This window comes from Petaurus breviceps, unplaced genomic scaffold, assembly GCF_028583685.1.
Source record: "Petaurus breviceps papuanus isolate PSGF00001 unplaced genomic scaffold, PetGlider_PUasm1.0 90919, whole genome shotgun sequence".
Classification (NCBI taxonomy): domain Eukaryota; kingdom Metazoa; phylum Chordata; class Mammalia; order Diprotodontia; family Petauridae; genus Petaurus; species Petaurus breviceps.
Genome location: NW_027187378.1, coordinates 47722153 through 47744616, shown reverse-complemented (window position 1 = coordinate 47744616; position 22464 = coordinate 47722153). Strand labels below are relative to the sequence as shown.

At 37.3% G+C, this 22464-nt stretch overlaps 1 protein-coding gene across 1 annotated transcript in view; it reads right to left on the bottom strand.

Annotated features, from left to right (window-relative positions):
- GREB1 (growth regulating estrogen receptor binding 1) overlaps positions 1 to 22464 on the bottom strand; it is a 143006-nt gene that overhangs the window by 85016 nt on the left and 35526 nt on the right. The window contains exons 4-11 of the mRNA XM_069075948.1: positions 18857 to 19039; positions 17671 to 17814; positions 15220 to 15348; positions 10711 to 10824; positions 9245 to 9388; positions 7463 to 7648; positions 5299 to 5649; positions 304 to 432 (exon numbers count right to left, since the gene is read on the bottom strand). Coding sequence (XP_068932049.1) covers positions 304 to 432; positions 5299 to 5649; positions 7463 to 7648; positions 9245 to 9388; positions 10711 to 10824; positions 15220 to 15348; positions 17671 to 17814; positions 18857 to 19039 — 1380 coding nt within the window. The remainder of the gene's footprint in view (positions 1 to 303; positions 433 to 5298; positions 5650 to 7462; positions 7649 to 9244; positions 9389 to 10710; positions 10825 to 15219; positions 15349 to 17670; positions 17815 to 18856; positions 19040 to 22464) is intronic.

Below are 22464 nucleotides of genomic sequence, written 5' to 3'. Positions count from 1 at the left end.
AGAGAAGAGAAATAGAAGCATGTTTAAAATCTTTTGTGAGTAGGCACAACAAAGCTCTAAGAGTCCTATATTCAGAGTCAAAACAGTCTACTACCCAGAACTACTTTTATCATGCAAAGGAAGGAACATAGGTCAATACTAGATGAACTGCCTGGGCCATTATATAATGCCCCTGGCATTAGACAAGCTTCAGCGGGTCACATATTTCTATTCCATGATGTCTTTCTCTGTAAAATATCTAGGAAGAGACAAATATATGTTTCTGGCTCCTTCCTGTCACATAGATTTGGAAAGTTGTCTTACCTGGACAAAGAGTGCTAAAAAAGGCACCTAAAGATTCCACTTTTCCAGTCACAAGTTCATAATTTACTTCTTTCTGGTATTCTGCTGGGCTAAGAAGGCTTTCAGAGAGAATCCGAGCCTGATATTTTCCTAGAAAATAGAACAAATCATTGTATATTTCCCTTAGGCCAGTAAATAGTAAGCTCTATATAAATGTTAACTCATTATTATGATTTTAAATACAATTTGCCTAAGTTTAAAATTAATGTGCTCAAGGTGGCAAAACTCATATGACCCTAGACAAGCTTTTCATTTGTCTAAGTGATGAATCTTGAATTGCTGATCTGTTTAAAAAATATTTTTTTTAAGTTTGGATTAGGTAACCTAAAATAGGGATCCTTAACCTGGAATGCAGGGACCTGCTTTTTAAATAGGATGACAGCTATATTTCAATATAATTGGTTTCCATCACAGTCTTACATATTTTATTTTATACATTTAAAAACTATTCTGAGAAGAGGTTCATAGGCTTCACCAAAATGCCAAAGGGATCCACGATACAGGAAAGATTAAGAAGCCCAGTGTGTTCTAATGTGTTTCTTCTAGCTCTAATATTTTCTTTTCAGAGTTTTCTCTGAACTCCAATATTCTATGGCTCTATATACCTCCCCAGACCCCTGGAAAAATAACTCACTCTTACTTTCTTATATCCCTTCCATCCTCAAAATGTCTTAATTACACTGGCCCAGTAAAATCTAGTAAAGAATTTTTCAAAAGAAATCAACAATTTCTCTTCTGCCTTGCTTGAAAATCCAGGGTTTTAAAGCAATTATTAGAAAATACCTACCCTGGGGATGGCTAGGTGGTGCAGTGAATAGAGCACCAGCCCTGGAGTCAGGAGGACCTGAGTTCAAATCCAGACTCAGACACTTAACATAAAAACTAGCAATGTGACCTTGGGCAAGTCACTTAACCCCAACTGCTCTCCAAAAAGCAAAAATAATAATAAGTTATAAAATGCCATGAAAAGAATGCTTATTAATCCTTCTAATTTTTTCTATTTTATTTTTTCCCAATTACATGTTAAAACAATTTTTAACATTTTTCTTAAAGTTTTGAGTTCCAATTAAAGCATTCTATAGAGCAATTTGGAACTATACCTAAAGGGCTATAAAACCATGCATACATTTTGATATAGCAATACCACTACTAGGTCTGTATCCCAAAAGAGATTAAAAAAAAAACAAAAAGGAAAAGGACCTATATGTACAAAAATATTTATAGCAGCTCTAATTCTAAAGAATGAAATTGATGGGATGCACATCAACTGGGGAATGGCTCTCAAAGCCTAACAGTATGAATATTTTTTGGTAAACTTTACTCTCAGATTACTCTCCACTAAAATTATCCAAATTCAAAGCTCCACCAGCATTGACTGGCCATTCTATAAATGGGTAGTGTGATAAGTGGCAGATAACATGGCTTAGTGAAAAAAGTCCCAGATTTGGAGTTTAAGAACATCCTAGTTCTGTTCTTTATTACCTGGGTGTCTTTGGATAAATCAATTAATTCATTGTTACCAACTAATGGAAACCAGCTAGCATTGGAGTTGGTCATTAAAGTATAGAAAGAGATTCAAAAGGCAGACGAGAGAAGACACTTCACTTAAAACTATGAGTCTTCATGATGAAAAATGCTGTCTGCTTCCAGAGAAAGAACTGATGACATCTGAATACAGACTGAAGCATACTATTTTTCACTTTCTTTTCTTCTATTCAAGTTTTCTTCTGCAAAATGACTAATATGGAAATGTTTTATATGATTGCACATGTATAACCTATATTAAATTGCTTAGCAACTCAGGGAGGGGATAGGGAAAGGAGGAAGAAAAAGAACTTGGAAGAGAAATTATAGTTTTATTTTATTGACAATAAAACTATATCATGACTCATAGTTTTTTCATTTTAAAAAATATTTTATTTTTCCCCAATTACATGTAAAAACAATTTTTAACATTCTTCTTTTTAAGTTTTGAGTTCCAACTCTAAAGCCTATTTTTAACCCTATAAACCTGCCACCTCAAGAAATTCTAGAAGTATCTTACTAATATTGTATGTCTCTTCATCTCATATATATTTTACCATTAAAAAGATGACTGGATAATTCTGCATCCCTACACTTCTGACATTATCAATTCCTGTGCATATACCAGAGGCAGAATTACAAAGAGTAAGTATAGGCAAAAATAGAGCCTTATTTACATTGATGGTTAAATGCAACATTAATTAAAGTATACATAAATTCAGAGCCATGCCAGCATTGAGTTTTGTCTCTTTTCATTATTTTTATCAATTTGATGGGTTTGAGGCGGTATCTCAGTATTTTAATTTGCTTATCTTTGTGTTTAGTTGAGCACTTTCTCAAGTGATTATTTACAATTCTTATTTCCTCCTCTGAAAACTCTTGTGTTCACCAAAATCATAATGAATTAAGATTAGTCTCAGAGAAGAGTTGAAAAAAAATGTACCATCTTTCTTTTTTTATAAAAAATTCCTTTTTTTTCTTTTTTTACGGGGGAAAGGCAGGGCAATTGGGGTTGTGATTTGCCCAAGATCACAAGGTTAGTAAGTGGCAAGTGTCTGAGGCTAGATTTTAACTCAGGTCCTCCTGACTCCAGGGCCGGTGCTCTATTCACTGTGCCACCGAGTCACTCCAACACCATCTTTCTTAATTGCAGAGTTGGAAATACACATATATTGTCTAATGTAGTTGGTACACTAATTCGTTTGCTAAGATGCTTTTTTTTCCTCTTTTTGTTTTTTTTTCAATATTTGTTACAAGGGAGATAGGGGAAGAAAGATGATCTGAAATCAATACAATTGATACAAAAACGGTCAGTAAAAATGAGAATTTTTTTAAAAATTGCTCCTTTACTTTTTGTGGAATGGAAGTTACTGCTGTGACATTTTAACAGTTCTGTAAATATTTTCAATGGTTTTTGATCTTCTATTAATTTGCTGTTAAAAACCTCCCCAATTTGTTTTTCTTTTTCTTTTAATTATGATAGAAGCTTTTTGTTTTACAGATGTGTTTTTATTTTAAATTTTAATGTTGCCCAACACATCTGTCTTGTTCCTAATAATTTCTTCCATTTTTGTGCCAAAATAAAAATCATCTCTTACCTACAATAATATTTCATTCCATTTTCTCCCATCTTTTCTTGAGTTTGTTTCTCTCATGGTTAAGTCCCTCATCCAGCTATAAGTCATAGGGTATATGGTAAAAGATGTGAATCCAAATTTCTTTCTTATCAATTGACAACCAATCTTATCAAGTACATTTTTTAAGTATTACTCATTCTTTTCCCCAATTTTTATGTTTGTCAGTGTTTGACAAGTACATATCACATATGTGGTTATGCAGGTATATTTGTGTCTATGTGTGTATATACATAGGCACACATATGCACATATATGATATCTGATGGAATCAATCTTCTATTGCAGTGATCTGTTTCTTTGAGCCTTCCTTATCATTGCTAAATGATAATCGTATTTTCATACTGTGCAAAACTATAAAGTGCTTTTAAAGAGCTGAAAAATTGTCCATCCTATGAAATGGTAGCATGGTAAGTGGCAGACATTATTACTTAGCAGAAAAAGTCCCAGATTTGGAGTTTAAGGATATCCTGGCTCTGTTCCTTATTTGGGCAAGTCATTTAACTCCTTGTTACCAACAAATGGAGACCAGCTAACATTGGAGTTGGTCATTAAAGTTTAGGTAGAGATTCGACAGGCAGACAAGAGAGAAGACATTTCGCTTAATTATATAAGTCCTATCATAACACTTTATCATCTATAAAATAAAGCTTTAATTTCCCTTGCATCCCTAAAGTCTATGACTTATTTTTTCTCTTAGAAACCTGTCAACTCAAAAAATTTTAGAAACATCTTACTAATATAATCTCTTCATCTTGTATGTGGTATTCTCTGTTCCTTTTAAATATATAATAAAGTTATCATGCAAATTTCATTTTTCCCCTTTTTATTTCCTTCCCCACCCCTGCCCTATAGATGGCTACAATTAGATAAAAATAGTTATACGTATGTAAAATTACGTCTTATTATCTGTACTACTTGACAGAAAGGAGGGACCAAAATTAAAATAGGCTAAACTTCTTCACCCTACAGATAGGTTAGAGTAAAGACAGAGTGACAATAGTTGGTTGCCACAGGTCATGTGAGAAACAGGAGAGTACTTAGCGGCAACTTGCCGCACCAATGCAATATTCACAGTGCTGACAGTGACTGTAAATATGCTGGCATTGTGCTCAATTGCAAAATATAACAGACTCTCCATATATAATTCAGAAGCAAAACATTTATTTAGACACCAGAAAACCAAATCCCAACACCAGGAAACCAAATCTATCATAGCAACAAAGAAGTTCATACACCACAATGTAGTAGAGAACCACACCATTTACTCACAAGCCTAACTGTCTGTCTGGGTGTGTCCTCTCCTCCCTCTATCTCTAACTCTTCTGACTCCCAGCTTCCTGTGGGCTCTGCTTCACCCTTCAGCAAATTCCTCCTACCACAGGCTCCATGAGATTACATTCAGTCTATTAGGGGGCAGGGAAGATCTTCAAATTACCATTACCATTACACAACCCCACATTTTCACAGGTCGCCCAAAATCCTTTGGCCCACAGGCCGTATATTGTGCAAGCCTACCTTAATAGAATATAAACATCATAAAGTCAGGGACAACTCTAAACCAAATGTTCTAAAATGTTTATAGCTGTCTCTGACTTTATGGTGTCTATATCCCATTAAGGTAATCAAACAAAAACACTCAATATTGCATGACTAGAAAAGACTTTCTGGTTGATGTGGTATTTATGTGGGGCTTTAAAATATTGGTAAGATTTCATCAGACAAAAAGGAGAAGGGAAAGCATTCTAGGGAACAGCCTGCAAAGAAAAAAAAAAGAAGGGGAAAAAATGAGACTCACCTGTAACTGCAATGCAGGAATCAATTGGTGTATTCCTACACGCACATATAATAACAACGTAGTTAGTTTTCACAAGTTTCCCTTCAACGAGTAACTTGAACATCTCTGAAAGTCCCTCAGCCAAGGAGTAACTACATTCAATGATATGAACACTGTCATTGCAAGAACTGGCTGCCAAGCCCGCCAGCCAGGGGAGTTGGGCCGATGTTACAGGGGCAATATGATTAGGAACTTGAGGGAAGTGCTGTTGTGTAGTTTGTTGATATTGGCGAATCTCTGTCAAATGGGACTCCCTCCAGGAACGCATAAATATCTGCTCCAGATCTTCAATCAGAGGAATCTGGTCTGAAGCTAACAAAGATAAAGTTTGATTTTTTTTTAAGTATGGCTTTTAATTTAAAGTTATGTTTATTTTGAAGGGGAAAAAAAAGGATATCTGCTTTCCTGACACAATTGATCCACTAAAGACTAAAACTACCAAAATAAAGGTATGTACCTTGTTTTAAACAATGAGTTTTGTTTTGGGGGGAAATGTTCACAAAATGATTTTTTTATGGAACAAGTAGATTTATAAATGGCAACAATTCACATTTAGAGTTTATGTATGCACTTTAAAGTTTACAAAATACATAGATATTTCTAGGAAACTTGCAGGCAATCCTTTTGAAGCAAATATTAAGTTTTCAACTTTATTTATTTCAGCATCAAAGGATCACAGACTTGGAGCAGAAAAGGATCTAAGAAGTCATCTAGACCAGCCTCCTCATTTTACAGATGAGGAAACTGAGTCCCAGAGAGGTTAAGTGGCTTGGTAACTACTTATGTAGTTAGTAACCACCCTGGTGGTCAGTAGCAGAGCCAGTTGTCAAATCCAGGCCTTCTGAATCCATATCCAGTATTCGTTACATGTTACCATACTGTTTTATAAATAAAGGTTTTCATATAAAGATCAGTTGGGAGTGCACAGTGGATAGAGACCTGTACTTGGAGTCAGAAAGTTCAGTCATTTTTCAGTAGTAATCCTACTGTTCGTGATCCCATTTGGGATTTTCTTGGAAAAAAAATGCTGGAGTGGTTTGCTATCTCCTTCTCCAAGTTCAAATTCTTCCTCAGATACCTACTAGCTTTGTGACTCTGGCAAGTCCCTTAACTCCTATCTGCCTCAGTTTCCTAGTCTGTAAAAATAAGGATAATAACAATACCAACTTCCCAGGGTTGCTGTGAGGATAAAATGAAAAACCTCAAAGTGCCATACAAATTCTAGACTATATCAGGTTGGCTTAAAGCCGGTTACAGCTACAAAAGAAATCTAAATACTGAATTTAGTAAATATCTATGCCACACAGAAGTAAAAAGAAAAAAAAATCACCATGTAAACACTGAGATTCTAGCTGGGACGCACCCAAACGGCCCAGGAAGACAGGCTATGTGAGGAAAGAAGATACGTCCCCCTCATGCTTATCCAGTGTGAAAGGAATAGATCATTGAAATTAGGGACACAAGCTAAATCAGTGAACCTAAACCACCCATAGAAAAGTTGATTTGATTTTCAACCCAATGATTTTGAAACTTTTCCCACAGAGCATAACCTTCTTAGATTATTATCTATCCTCCAGGCCACCAGAGATGGTTCCCTTTCACCCCCATCACTTTCAGGATAGTCCTTTTTCACTCCTAACACTAGTTGTATGTCTTAGTCACTAGACCAAAAACAAGGCCTTGGAGCCACATGGGCAGAAAGCCATGGGAGAAGGCCATCTACCACGACTCTGTTAAGACTGTGCTTTCAATACATAGTACAAACATATAGAAGAATCTTTAAACAAATGGAAAATAAATTCAAATAACGTTATCTTTAAATGAAGGAAAAAGGAATATTCAAAAACATGAAATAACTACAAAGTAAACTCAGTTTTACTCAATTCCATATGATTTGATTTCATTCATTGCTATAAACATTTTTTCTACATTCTATAACAAAAAGGTGACAGGTGTAATGACTTCATAATGTCCTAAAAGCTTTTACAAACACTTTAAAAATTAATATATATGTTCGCATATATATATATTACTCAAATTACCATCATTAATTTGCAGCTGCTTCATTACATTACATTTATTACATTCCACAATCCTCCCAAACCCTCAAAAAATTGATACCCACCAAGCTGAACAAGATAATAGACTGTCAATAAAAGCTGCATTTCCTCTGATATGGGCTGTATCGTGGAGGCACCATATTGTTCATAAGCTCGAGATATTGACTGAGAATTCTGGTAGCAGGTGTACAAAAGGGAGCTTACTATGACATCGCTAAGGTTGCCACAGAGGTAAGGGAAGTTCCCATGACCTAAGAAAGAAGCAAGATCATTTACCATGATTTGTAAAAAATCTCATTTCACATATACCAATGTATGAACTATCCCTGACTTCTAGGAGCTGAGAGTCTAGAGAGCAGTTACAGGAAGTCCATGTCAAATTCCACTTTCTTCATGAAGTCACAACAATCCACAGGGAACTAATTCTCTGCTCTCCATACCTCTGCAGGACTTGGAGTCATAGGATATCCTAGGTAGAAGGGACCTTGGTTTCCTTCAAGTGCCGCCTGAAATCCCATCATCTACAAGAAGCCTTTCCTGATTCCCCCAAAGCTTAGTGCCAGCCCTTAGGACAATGCCTGGCACATAGCAGGCACTTAACCAACATTTATTGACTAATGTCTTCCTTCCATTAACTACCTCCAACTTATCATGTGTGTATTTTGCTTGGACATAATCATTTGCATGTTGTCTCCCCCTATTAGACTATGAGCTTCTTGAAAGCAAGGACTGACTTTTGCCCTTCTTTGTATACCCTAGTGCTTAGCAAAGTGCCTGGAACATAGTAGGCTCTTAATAAATGCCCTCTATGATAGCTCGACCCCATTAATAATATAATCTAACCCCAAACCCCCATTTTATAGGAAACAGACTCAGAGAGGCAAAGCAACTTGCTCAAAGTCACATAGCAATTATCTGGATCAGTCATTTGTAACATAACCATATACTGTCCTGTATCATCTAGTGCATTTAGTATCTAACTTTTAATATATGTGAATGAGTTCTATAGCTCAAAGCTAGATTAAAAATCTCCAAAGGACTGGGAACATTTCTCCATTCATTCAACATTTATTTAGCATCTACTGTATTTAACATAGGGATTGAAGCAAAGTTTAGACAAAGTTTACCCCACTTACATTTTTATCTTACATGACAACTAAAAAGTAACTTGCACATAGTAGGTGCTTAACCACAATAATCTTTGCTGAGCTAATAAAATAGGGGCCTCTATTCAGTTCACAGGTCCAAAGATCATCTAAACTGATAACCCAACTTTCCCAGAATAAGAATTAGTCGATCAGGGTCTCCTTGGGTCTTGCTCATCTTTATCTGATCAGAGAGAAATGTATTACCTGCCCTGAGATTAAAGTTCTTCAGTCTTGACTAACTGTGTTCACCTGGCCCAAACACAGAGCAACTGTCTCCTCGACCATGTCTTGAGATCTGAGGATGGAGCAGAGGGACTACCAAAAAAAGAAACTGAAAGCCCAGAAATTACTAACACCTAGATTGACTCTACCTGATCCAGGTTGACACTCTTGTTCCTGAATTCCATTTCATCCTTCTACTTTGATTACTTCCATCCTGGTTTTTCATCCTGGATTATCATCTTCCCTGGTTAGGACTTTATACTTCTACTAATGCTATTACTGCATCCTGAAATCCTATTATCTTTCTTCACAGTCATGTCATACTGCTTATCAATACTACTGATTAATACTTAGCTTGTAGTCAACTGTGTACTAAAGTTCCTTTCTGCTCTGACATTTTATTTTTCTGTAACAGCTGTAAGAACATATTAATTTCTCTTCAAAGAGGCTCCCAAGTGAGTCTGCTGGTGTATTTACCTTTAAATATAACAGGCTTGGCCTTGCATATTTTCATTAAGTTATCAGGAACAGAAACGGGTTCTCCAGCAGCTACCACAGGAGATGAGATTGTAGCTGGTCCCACCAAACCCGGCTGAGGCAGACAGGACACTCCTGCACTGTCTAAGAATGCAGTCACCAAAATCAACGGGTCAAACACACTCAAAAGGGCATTTGCAAGAAAGAAAGAACACCAACACACATATCAACAACTTGACCCCAACTGAAATAGGCCTCTTATTCATTTAGTGAGTCAGACATAGATAGCATAATGTAAGCACTAATTTTTTTAAAAGGCAGTTTTTGTTTATTCTCTTGGTATGAGGGCTCATAACAACACATTTTTTAAAAAACATTTCAAGTGTTTTAAAAGGGCTTTCCTCAACAAGATTCTGTGAGGCTAAAAGGGCAATCATTACTATCCTCATTTTCTAGATAACAAGATCATAAATAAAGGTCTTTGAGACTGAGATAGCTAAAGTGATTTTCCCAAAGCGGCACAATGTTATAGTGAGAACTGAAACCTTTATCTCCTGACTCTCAGAATGTTGTTCTGTCCTAATTATAATCATTTGAGGGTGAGGGGGTCAAAACCTGTGATTTCATGAATGTATTTCTAGGTAGGGGGGGGAGACAATCAAGGTTAAGGGACTTGCTCAAGGTCACAGTATCTGAGGACAGATTTGAACTCAGGTCCTCCTGACTCCACAGCTAGGGCATGATCCACTGCCCCAACTTCATGAATGTAGAGGACTCCCATTGTGTAAACTCCCTCCATAAGTGCAAAATGAAAACCTGTGTAATTTACAATGTAACTTGGTCTTAGAGTTGCTAGAGATAATAAGTGGATCACCAAGGTTAGAAAGTAAATATGTGACAGAAGACTTGAACCCAGGTCTTTCTAACCTCAAGGCCAACTTTACTAAGCCACAGCTTCTACTGCCCTTGTGTCTCATTCTCTCATATACGTTAATATGAAATTAATATAATAATTAATGAATCTATATGTGATTATATAAAACATAACTGATTCTGTATTCGCTTTTTTCCTACAGGGAGTGCAAATATTTTTACATAAATTATTTAACAATTTATAAATCATTCATAAATTATTTAACAATTCTAATTCATAAATTCATAATTCATAAATTATGATGTAACAATTATATTATTCTCTAACATTTATCATTAATAAATTATTATTTGACAATTTATAAATTATTTAAACAACTTTACACAAATTATTTTTAATATTAAGTAGTTTGTTTTCTATGAGCAAACTTAAGAACAATATGAGATCTGATGAGAATTCCATTTAGGGAATGCACCAGCCCCCAGCATTCACTGGGTAACCTAGTAAAATACTACAAAGAGTCCTCCACCTTCCTACCCTCCCCTCATCCGGACCAAAGTCACTCTTGTAAAATCACCCTGTTGTCACTTACCATTTTTCATCCTGTGTGTACTTGTTTGTGTGTAGCAGGGGTCTATAACTGATGGAGACTCTGGGGACCACCCTTTGTGGCGTTTCTTGGGAGGACCTGAGTTGGTTAAAGTGCCTAAAAGACATATGGAGTTAACAACATTAATCAAACCTTTTCAGTATTTCTGAGGTGTTTTGTTTTTTTGTTTCTGTTTTTTGTTTTGTTTTGCTTTGTTTTGTTTTCCTACTAGCAGGCCTTGAATAAGCAATCAAACATTTGGGACTGCTGGCATTACAAGACTTTTCTGATGGAAGGCTCTAGAGATGTTTGGCTTCCCACAAATGATTTTGATTTGGATTTTAAGCATCTGGTACATTTTCGCATCACAAAAATGACATGTGTTTTTTTTTTAATCCCCTTCTTCCCACATTTTTTAAACTATTCTATCCATTTTATAAATCTGTGTCTAGAGATTTTGGTGCTTCAAACTTCCCAGAGATAAACGAAGCTGGTTCATGAGTTTATATTCAACCAATTTTCACCATAAGGTGGCAGTACTTTTCCATGTGTGCTTTCTATCAAATAATGTTCCAAGGAGGAAATCCATGAGGGATGACAAGTTAGTACCCTTGTGACTGAGTCATTCTCACATAATGCCAACTCTTAGGTTACTTAATGTTCATTTTTCAAGCTGTGGGTTGCCACTGCCACAGAATTTATCATAAAACAGTCACCCTACTGGTGATTACTTTCTCCATATTTAACTAGGCTGGTCCTCAGAGAAATAATTAGTAGCCAGGTCTTAACAACTTCATATAATCTGCCAGCATTTTTACTCCACTGGTACAGCCTTTACCAGCCCAGAATCACCTCCATCACCTCCATACGAGGACATTTGTAAAGGAGGGAAGCTAGTGAATTAGTCAAAGCATCAGGAACAGGTAAGCTAGCATGTACTTGTACACATAATAATTGGTAGTATTCATATAGTGTATTATGGTTTTTGCAAAGAGCTCTACATGTTATCTCAGTTTGATCCTCACAAATAACTCTATGACACAGGCACTAGCATTATCCCCATTTTACAGTTAAGGAAAATGAGGCTAAGAGAGGTTTCATATTCTTCCCAGGCTCAAACAGTCTGGAAGCATCTGAGGCAGGATTTGAACTTAGTTCTTCCTAACTCCAAACCTAGTCCTCTAATCCACTGTGCTATCTAAATGCATGTGACTATGTATCTTATATATCCCACTGAAGTCCTATTTTGATGCCTTATCTTGTTCAGAAAGTGAACCTGGGCAACTAGACATAACAATGAATAGAATGTTGAAGTTGAAATCAGGAAGACTTGAGTTCAAATCTTTCCCCGGACACTTACTAGATGTGTGACTAAGGGCAAAGACAAGTCAAAAAACCTGTTTCGCTTATCTCATTTCTCTCATCTGTCAAAGGAAGACTAAACATAGCACCTGCCTCACAGAGTTTATGCAAAGACCTCTATAACTTGAAGGCACTATATAAATGCTAGCTATTATTACGGTTGTTGATGTTACTACTACTTCTACAGCATACCCCAGTAGAGCACAAGTTCTGGTAGGTTTTACACAAACTCATAAGCTTCAAATATAGTGTCAGTGATAGACTATGTATCAACTGTCAAGGACCAGCCTACCTATTAAGCTCAGTCAGTAGTCCATCAACAGTATGGCTTATGGCATAACATTATAGTTAAGTGAGGGGCTGCACCAGGAGGACAAAGAAAAAAATATGATGAAATATGTCAACTTTCTCAGCACTCCTCCCACCAAAAAAAAGTTCATTGATGTTCTAGAGCTTGTATATAGATCCCAAAATCTCAAAGTTGGAAGACATCTCAGACACCATCCAATCTGACTTATCTATAAATTCTATAAATGTAGCCACCAAGTGATCATCCAGTCTTTCCTCAATGAAGACTAGTGACAAGGAACTCACTATTTCTTGAGGCAGCCCATTTCATTTTGGGAAAGCTCTTTTGGACCAGGATGAAGTAGAGTGAAGTCACCACTTTCTTAATCATGAATATTATGACTCTGCTGATGTAGCCTAGGTTCTCATTAGCTTTTCTGGATGGCAGATCATACTATTAATTCACAATGAATTTAAGTTTACAGTCATGAACTGTAACAGCGGTCTAGCTACTCCTCCATATTGCATAAATGAAGGGTTTTTTTTTTAACTCAGGTGTTAGACTTTACACACATTCCTTTTAAATTTCATTTTATTAGATTCATTCTGACATTCAAGCTTGTCAAGAACTTGATGACTCCTCAGTCTCTAGAGAGGGAAAGTTATGAAACTTTTCATCAGTCAAGATGCAGAAGGAAGATTACATTAGATCAGAAGGCCCTGATAACCTTGCTCTCAATCCAAGCTAGACCCCAGCCAGGAGGCAGGGTTTGTATTCATGCCCTCAACTGAGTTGAATGCAAAATCCAAGGAGAGGAGGGTGAGGTCAAACTGGAAGAAGAGGAGGCAAGGATGTTAAGGAACTGCATCAATCCATACATAACTGTATTTATTTTTCCTTTCAATAAGATCAAATTTTAGGGGCAGCATATATTGGAGGAGTGAGGAAAGATAGCAGATTTCAAACGAATGCAATATATATCCTAGGGGCAGCTAGGTGGCACAGTCCATAGAGCACTGGTCCTGGAGTCAGGAGGACCTGAGTTCAAATCTGACCTCAGACACTTAACACTAACCGTGTGACTTTGGGCAAGTCACTTAACCCCAATTGCCCTGCCTTCTCCCCTCCAAAAAGAAAAACAAAACAAAAAACAATATACATCCTATCAAAGGGACAGAAAATTTACTTAGGGTTCCAAAGAAAAAAGTCTATGATTTAAGATTGAGTTTTAGTGAGTCATTTCCGTTGCGTTTGACTCTTCTAGATCCCATTTGGGGTTTTCTTGTCAAGGGTACTGGAGTAGTTTGCCATTTCCTTCTCCAATTCATTTTATCAATGAGGAACTGAGGTAAACAGGGTTAAGTGACTTGCCCAGGGTCACACAGCTAGTAAGTATCTGAGGCCAGATTTGAACTTAAGAAGATGAGTCTTCCTGATTGCAAGCCCAGTACTCTATGCACTGTGTTACCTAGCTGCCCTTGAGATTGAGCAATAAATTGAATTTGCCAACTACTTTCCTTTGGCACTGCTGCATTAAAAGTCACAAAAGGCCTAAGAATCTAGAAAATTTAAAGTACTTTGCTCATGGGGATATACTGTGGCCCTAATGGCGCTATCCAATTTTATCTCCTACTTGCCCCACAACAGACACCTTTTCTAGTCTAGGCACACTGGTCCCCTCATTCATACCCTGCTCACACTGATCTCCCCCTTGCTCATGGTTATTCCCTGAATAAGATGCTCAACTGATTCCTCTCCACATCCCACCCATTCTTCTGGACTAAGCTTCAGTCCCATCTCCTGCAGCTCACATTCATCTAGCCTTCCTCCTAACCCTTGTTATACCAGCTAAAGCCAATTTAATATAGGATTTTGTCATCATCTGCATTGTGTTGTATTATTCACTAGGGGTTTTGTAGACATATGTCTGTTTTCTCTGGTGAGACAAGTTCCTCTTAGACAGGGACTGCATCTTATCACAAACACAATGATAATAAAGTCAACAACAGGTGCATTTTCTCATTTAATCTTCATCACAATGCTATGCAAGGCAGGTACATACACGTGTACACACACACACCACACCACCATCTTAACCCCCCCATCCCTCCCACTTCCCCCATTGGTGATTTCATCAATAAGGGAAGCTCCTTCCATAGAGGGAGACTGAAAACTCAGCTCAGCTGTAACTTACCATCTTCAAGAATTGTCTAGTCAGTAAAAGGTTAACTGGTTTGACCCCAACCACATAGTTACTACATGTTAGAGGAAAGACTTGAGCTCAGGTCTTCCTGATTCCAAGAAGGGTCCTCTGAGCACCACTACCATGCTGCCTCTGAGGAAACTGAGGCAGAGATTGAGGGAGCAGCTTTACCAAATTTGCATCGCCATTGAGGCATAGTACAGTGAAAAGAGCACTGGAGCCAGAGGACCCCAACTCAAATCCCAGCTTTGATGCTTACTACCTGAATGGCCTGGGGCAAGTCACTTGTCCATACCTGGGCCTCTATTTCCCCAACTATAAAATGAGGTGTTTGTGTTCATGCCGTCTGAAGACTTACCCAGCAAAAGCTCTATGATCCAGTATCTCCCGATCTAGTGCTATGACCACCACACCATTCTGTCTTTGCCCTATATTATATCACCCTCAGTAAATACCTGTGGACTTGATGCAATCCAAAACATAAAATGCTTTAACAAAGGAACATTCATCAGTTCCACAAATATCAGTTCCACTAATATAAGCTCCCGAGGTTGAATCTGTTCCAAAGGAACAGGAGGCAATAAGTACATCTAAACCTCATAGACTGGGCTCTGAATATGACCTGCTTTTGTGAGTAAACACAGAAAGGCAAAGCTACCTAATACCGAGGGTCTTGTTGGGACTGACAAATTGTTTTTCACTAACTGTTGATGCTTGGGTGAATCCTTCCCATTGAAAACAGCTGGACTCATTGATGACATTTGAAGAGGATGATCAGATACAGTGCCTGAAACCAAAGAAAAGAAAAGCTCACCATGATATCATTGGATCCAACACCATATTCCCCATTTTACTGTATGTTGTTCATTGATTAAGCCCACCCTTGAGGTTAGAGTGCACAAAGTGTAATATCTCATCTCCCCTGAGGGGACATGTACAAATTCCCCCATATGCTTCAAGGGCTACAAATTGAGTCAACCTACAAGTCTGAAGACAAAGCCACTGTGGGATGCCCCAGAACTTGTGACCCACAATTCAATGCTGATTCCCTAGAACTGCCTACTGAGAACACAGACTGGAGCCAAGATAGGGCTTACAAGAAACTGCTCAAGGTTGCAGCTATCTGATTTACTCTAGCCCTTAACTGGCCACAGGATCTGAGGACACCCCAACATGGAGACAAGATGAAGGAGCTACGTGGGGCGGGGGGAAGGAGGGGGGTGGTCTGAGTTTACTCAGACTCACTGAACTATCCAAGAAAATAGAAGTTTCCAAGTGCTTAACTAGAGAACAGGGACTTACTCTGGGGACTACTGAGTCACCCTATGCTCAAGGGAACAGTCCTGTCTCAGCTCTAAGGCCACATGGTACCAAGTGATGTTTATACTAAAATGTAGGGGCTCACAAAGTACCCCAAGATGATTTCAAATACAATTGTCCCACTGAGAGAATGATAGGGAATATCGTGTCACCCAAAGGCCGTTTTCAAAACTAGCCTAGGTGTATTTGTTAATGATTTGGATTTGTCAGTCACCTACAAAAGGTATCACACACCAGTACTTGACAGCCACTTATTAATATTGCTCTTTTACTAGGAATACACCGCATTATAATCTCTTGAAACAGACAAGAAAGGAATGATCTGAAGATCATTTAAGAATATAACCCTGAAAGCTATCATGCCACTTGTATTACTTAGGATAACACACCATCCTACAGGTTAGAAATCACAAATACTATCAGCACAATTCTTAACATCTCTAATGAAGAAGGGGAATAACTTTTTGTTTGTTTGTCAGGGTGTTTGTGATTATCTTTGCCTTTTCCCCAACTCGGTCATAAGGGGGAAAGGGTTGGCTCAGCCCTTCCAATGAAGGAGGGAGCCAGTCAACTTTTCATTAGTTTTCTTACAGCTGTACATGGCAGGAAAAAACAAGTCAAAAGTAATTCTGATTACTATAACCCCCAATGCAAAGGAGTTCACAGGTGAATGTCCTAGAGCAGGAATTATTAAGCTGGTGTCTGTGAACTTGTTTTTTCAATATATTTGATAACTATATTTCATGATAATTGTTTCCTCTATGATCCTATGAATTTTCATACACACGTTTAAAATCTTTATGCTGAGAAGAGGTCCACAGGCTTTTACCAAATAGGATATTAATAGTAGTAGTAATAATAATAGCTAGTATTCATGTAACACTTTTAAGTTTGCAAAGTGCTTTACAAAGTATTACCTCATTTTAACCTCAAAACAACTCTGGGAGGGAGATACTATTACTTTTTTTTCCCATGTTACCGATGAGAAAACTGAACAAAAGTTAAAGGATTTGTCCAAAGTAAGTAGCTAAGTAAATGTATATTCCATGATAGAAAAAGGTCAAGAACCTCTATCCTATAGGCTCAGAGCTACAAATGGGAGGGAATTCTGTATGACTTTGTTGTACAGCTTTTTCCCTACCCCACCCCAACAGAATATAGTGGTTGTTGTAATTCTAGGTATCAAGTTAGCTCTCTGCCTGATGCTCAGTCCACTATACTCCCTAGGTTCTTGTCCAGCAGTCAGTCCCACCCTATCCCTAAAGTTCATGAAAATATACAAAAATGATAGAACAAGTAATTTTGATTTGAAGGATTTTGTAACTTCTGGGGGGAAATTTAAATAATAATCATAGGATAATAGCTTGGAAGAGACCTCAAAAGTCATCTAGTCATTTTACATATAAGGAAACTGAAACCCCAAAAAGGATAAGTGATGTCCTCAAGTCACTCAGCAAGACCTGAAATCACTCAGGTATCAAATAGCAGAGTCTGAATGTGAACCCGGGTGTTCTGAGTGCAAATCCAGCATTCTTTTCCTGGATCATACTACCCTCCTCCACTTCCTAGGAACCAAAAAATTCTAATTTTATTTTCTACCTGGCTGTTATTGAAATGAAGACTGGTTATGGATCTAGAAATCAAAATCCTATGCTATATAATCAGATATCATTTCTTTTCAACTAAAATTCTGTCACAGAAGAGAAATATATGTCAAGTCATCCTGTAAGCAATTATAAGTGTGTGGAAATGATTTAACATCTCTAAATGATTCTCTACAATCATTTACCTGTCAGTTGAGTTCCCATCAGAACATTTGGGTTTGCTACTAGAACCGGCTCGCTTGTGAAGGCAGCTGGGGGAGCTGAACTCTCTGGAGCTTGGAACAGTGAATTGGAACACGTGCCTGAGGACATTTGCCTGCTCCGGAGATCTATTGAAAGAAAGGCAGTAGAAAGGCAATGATTACATTATCCTCTGGTGGAGGTGAAAGTTTGCCTGGTCTGGTGTCAGCCACATCAGGTCAAGCAATTAATGTTATTTACTAGAGAAAATGTCAGTATGATATTGATTCCACTGGCAAGTGACAAGGATGGTAAGGGGAGGAAAGTGGGGAACGGAGGAAGGAGAATACATCCTTTCTCATCTTCCTGTCTTTGCTTACATAATTTGCTATGCAGGGAATATCTTCCTTCCCCAGCTCTTCACCTACTGAATTCATACCCATTCTTTACAGACCAATTCCACTGCCACCTCTTGCACAAAACCCTGTCTGACAGCCACAACCAATAACAAACTTCACCCTTGGACCCCAAAGAGTTTGTTTTTAACTTCCCTAATGAAAGTAAAGACCACACTGTCACTGTGAAGGATGGTAAGTGATAAGGGAACTAGACATTTGGAAGAAAGGGAAAGGGGATCATAGGAAACTACCCTTCAAATCCAGCCTTACATCAGTCAACAAGCATTTATTAAGTGTTCTAAGCACTGAAAATTTTTTTTAAGGCAAAACATTGTCAGGATCAAATAAAGTAATATTTGTAAAGCACTTAGAACAGTTCCTGGTGAATAGTAGTTACTTAATAAATGCTTATTTCCCCTCCCAAAGTGAAAAAGATCTGTATTTGAAATCAGAAGCTCTGGGTTAAAAATCCTGATTCTTTTACTCCCTGTGTGATTTTTAAGCAAGTCCTCATCAATAAAATGAAAGGATTAGGTGGGATGGTCTCTAACATCACTCCCACTCTAATTTTAAAACTGTTTAAATTCTTCTATTGCAAAGTAGTCATCTCTAACAAGAAGAAGCAATTAACATCAAATTGTCCTAGTATCTCAAAATTTAAACCCACTATAAAGGCCATCCTCAAGGCCTGGGGGCTCTTTGTTTACTTAAGTAGACCCTTTTGCCATTAACTCAGACCCCCCTCAAAGTTAGTGAAAGGCAAAATCCTGCCAAGCCAACTGGGCTAACTAACCCGAGCCCCTCCAGCAGATTAAAGGGCCTTTCATGAGAGTCCCGTGAGCATTCCGAACCAGATAATACTTTAAGTGTTTCTGTTTCTTCGGCTGGGTGGTCAATTTAAGATTGATGTGATTGGAAAATTCAGTGAAGTAACAGAATCCTTTCTTTCCACAGCCAACGCAATTCCCAGAGAAACCTAGGAAGAGAAACACAACATGAAAGGCCATGCATTTGGTTGTCCAACTGTAAAGATTTTTTTTCCCTCAAAGTGCTTTGCATATGTGAAATAATTTACTGAAGTTCCCAAACCCCTTTAGCCCATCACATCATTGATCAGAAGTCATGAAATTTCACTGTGGACCTTCATTTTTAGTGCTTTTTCCCAAAATGCTTTCAGCTCTATAATCTATTCAAACATTTATTAAATGTCTACTCTGTACAACATGGTTTGAGCTCATTGAGTCTCACAATAACCCCGAAAGTAAGGTAAGAAAGATCCAGTTGCGGACTGGCTGAACAAATTATGACATATAAAGCCCATGAAGAGGTCCCATGTATTCAAATTCCCACTATGGTAAGTCATAATTATGTAAAATATGATCATTTTGTCACACCCAGTAGAAATATGCAGTGCAAATTTGAATAATGCACCCAATTCACAGGATTAATTATTCACACTAATCAGGACTGAGCTACAAATTAAATATTATCATCATAAGAAGAAATGAAAGATAAGTTTTCAGGGAAATCTGTGAAGAGTTGTATTTATAGAACAATTTCTACAATAACAGAACAGAACAATGTATACAGTAACAACACAGTGTGATGACAAAACTTTGAAAGATTTAACAATTCTGATCAATGCAACGGTCAACTATGACGCCAGAAGATTTGAGGATGAAACATGCCAGTCACTTCGTGAGAGAGAGAGGTGATGAATTCAAAATGTATGGTTAACATGGGAATTTGTTTTGCTTAACTATGCAAATTTTTTTAAAAGCTTTTCTTTTTCTTCCACCCCACCCCCAGAGGGATGGGAGGACTAAGGGAGAGAAAAAAAATGCTGGATAAATGAAAAAAATTGAAGTTAAAAAGACAACAAAAGAAATATGAAAACAAGGAAGAAAAAAATAGAGCCATGTTTGAATCCTAAATTTGCTACTTACAACCTAGATGACCTTGGGCAAGTCCTTTCATCTTCCAGGATGACTCATTTATAAAATGGAAGAATTAAACTAAATGATTCCTAAGGTCTTTTTTTTATCTCTAAATGCCATTAATCAATTTTGGTAAGAGAACTAGGAGGAAGCATATCTGCTATAGAAAAAAAAAAAGGATGTTAGGTTTTAGTAAAGTGGGTAGGGATGAGGCAAACTTGGCAGAATATAAAGGGAATTTTTACAGTTCTAATTCTCAAAAATAATTTGGAAGTTCAAGTTAAGGAAGAAAGGAAGAATCCAAGTTAGTTGCTTTTATCCCATTCAAGTCGCTACACTGCTTAAATCAATAAAGTAATCTGCTACAGCCACATTTCCATTTCCTATTTGTGTTGAACAGATACACTCTCCAAGTTCCAAATGAACCTTATAGAACTTCAGGAAATAAAAATCAAAACAACAGGACACAACACAAAAAAGAGAGGATCTCACTATGTCCTCCTGAGAGAGTCAAACAAAAATATGCTAAAATGAAATGAGTTGATGGCATGGCCCCCTAAGAACAATCGAGATCAGAGGTTCTTATCCTGGCATCAATAAACCTAGGTTTTTAAAATACATTTCTTAACTATACATTGATATAATTTGTGCCCTTTATAATGCTATACATTTTATTTTATGCCTTTAAAAATATTTTTTTTTCTGAGAAAGGGGCCATAGGTTTAACATATTGCCAATGGAGTCCATGACACACAAAAAAGTTAAAAACCCCTAGACTAGACGATGGCCAAGATCCCAATCTGAGGAGCCATGTTTTCAGTTCAATACCAGCTCTGACATTCCATTGTCTAACTTATATCCTAGCCTTAGTAGCCTTTGATCTATTCACATTCCAAGTCCAGTTTTATCATTTGGCTTTTTGCTTTGCTTAGTCTCCCTGTTGAAATTCACTGTGCCTAAACAAGACCTTCCTCAAAGGCTTGCTTCATCCTGTGGTCTGTCTTGGTTTTTATGAGCACAAGGACCTTTGAGCCAAAGAGACACTGGAGCTAAAGGACACTGAAAGTAAACTGTTTTTATCACATTCTTTGCAGGAAAAGTTTGTAAAGGTCATTATGACTTGGGAGAGAAGGGCAACACAAATACCTACATTAGCTCTGCTTTTAAACTGGGCATCTCAGAGATCTATCTGATGTTTATAAAAAATAACCAGTTGCACACAAAAAAAGAAATTTCCATTTCATTTCTTCATGAGAAAGATGAAGAAATAAAAAGAAAGTCACCATTATTAAAACCTCCTGAAAGCTTAGATGCATTTTCCCTTAAGTAATTCTTAAATTCTCCTGATGCCAGTTCTTTAAAATTTACCAAAGATCCTAATTAATTAGTTTAAAATGTTGATGTATTCATGGGATAATGATGTGCAGGATGAGTGGAACTTCCAGGACCCTGCTTTTCTGCACTAATATTCAGCTGTCAGGAAAAAAATCAAATTGATCTGTCATAAGGAAATTTCATCAGAATGCAAAGTGCAGGATTTCATTTTTATTCCAACTATTGTATTATTTCAAGAATTCAGATGACAGTATCTGGGAAGCCTCCTCCAGAGCTGGTTGAATTTGAATGTGACCCTAAATTTGCAACAGATTCAAGAACATGACAGAAAACAAGCCAAGAGCTCTGCAAATCATTTGCATAAGGCTACAACTGAAACCCAAAGCACTTGACTTACAAGTTCAAATCCTACTTTAAATAATTACTAGCTATACCACCCCAGGCTTCAGTTTCCTTATGTGTAAAATGGGGATCATAACAGCACCAGCCTCACAGGGTTGTTGTGAGAATCATAGCAAATAAGATTATGTGAGTTCTTTCACAAATTTTAAAGCACTCTGTGAATATTATCTATTATTGTTATCGTCCATAGAGATTTGGTATTATTTTCAATAGTAATAATAGGAGCTCAACATTGAAATAGTACCTTAATGTTTAGAAAATAGTTACCACAAAATCACCCTAGGAGGACAGCAGTTCCAGTCTTGTGATCACAACAGTTTTAGGTTTACAAAGGACATAGGAGACAAGATGTACAAGTATCAAAATCCCCATTTTACAACTGAAGAACCTGCATCTTAGGGGAAAGTAAGTAATTTGCCCAGCAAGCATCAGGTCTAGGATGCAAGTTAGGTCTTCAGACTCAAAGTCTAATGTGGTTTCTGCTATATTATTCCACTGCACTACACTGGAAAGAACTTATCCATTTATTTAATATTCCCCAAACTGAATATTCACAAGAATAGTGCAGTGGCATCCATGATAATATGTGGGAAGCCTCCTCCAGAGCTGGTTGAATTTGAATCTGACCCTGAGTGTTTAAAAGATTCAAGAATATGAACACAGAAGAGCAAGGCCAAGGGTGTTACCAATCATTTGCATGAGCTGCAGCTGAAAACCACATCTGCTA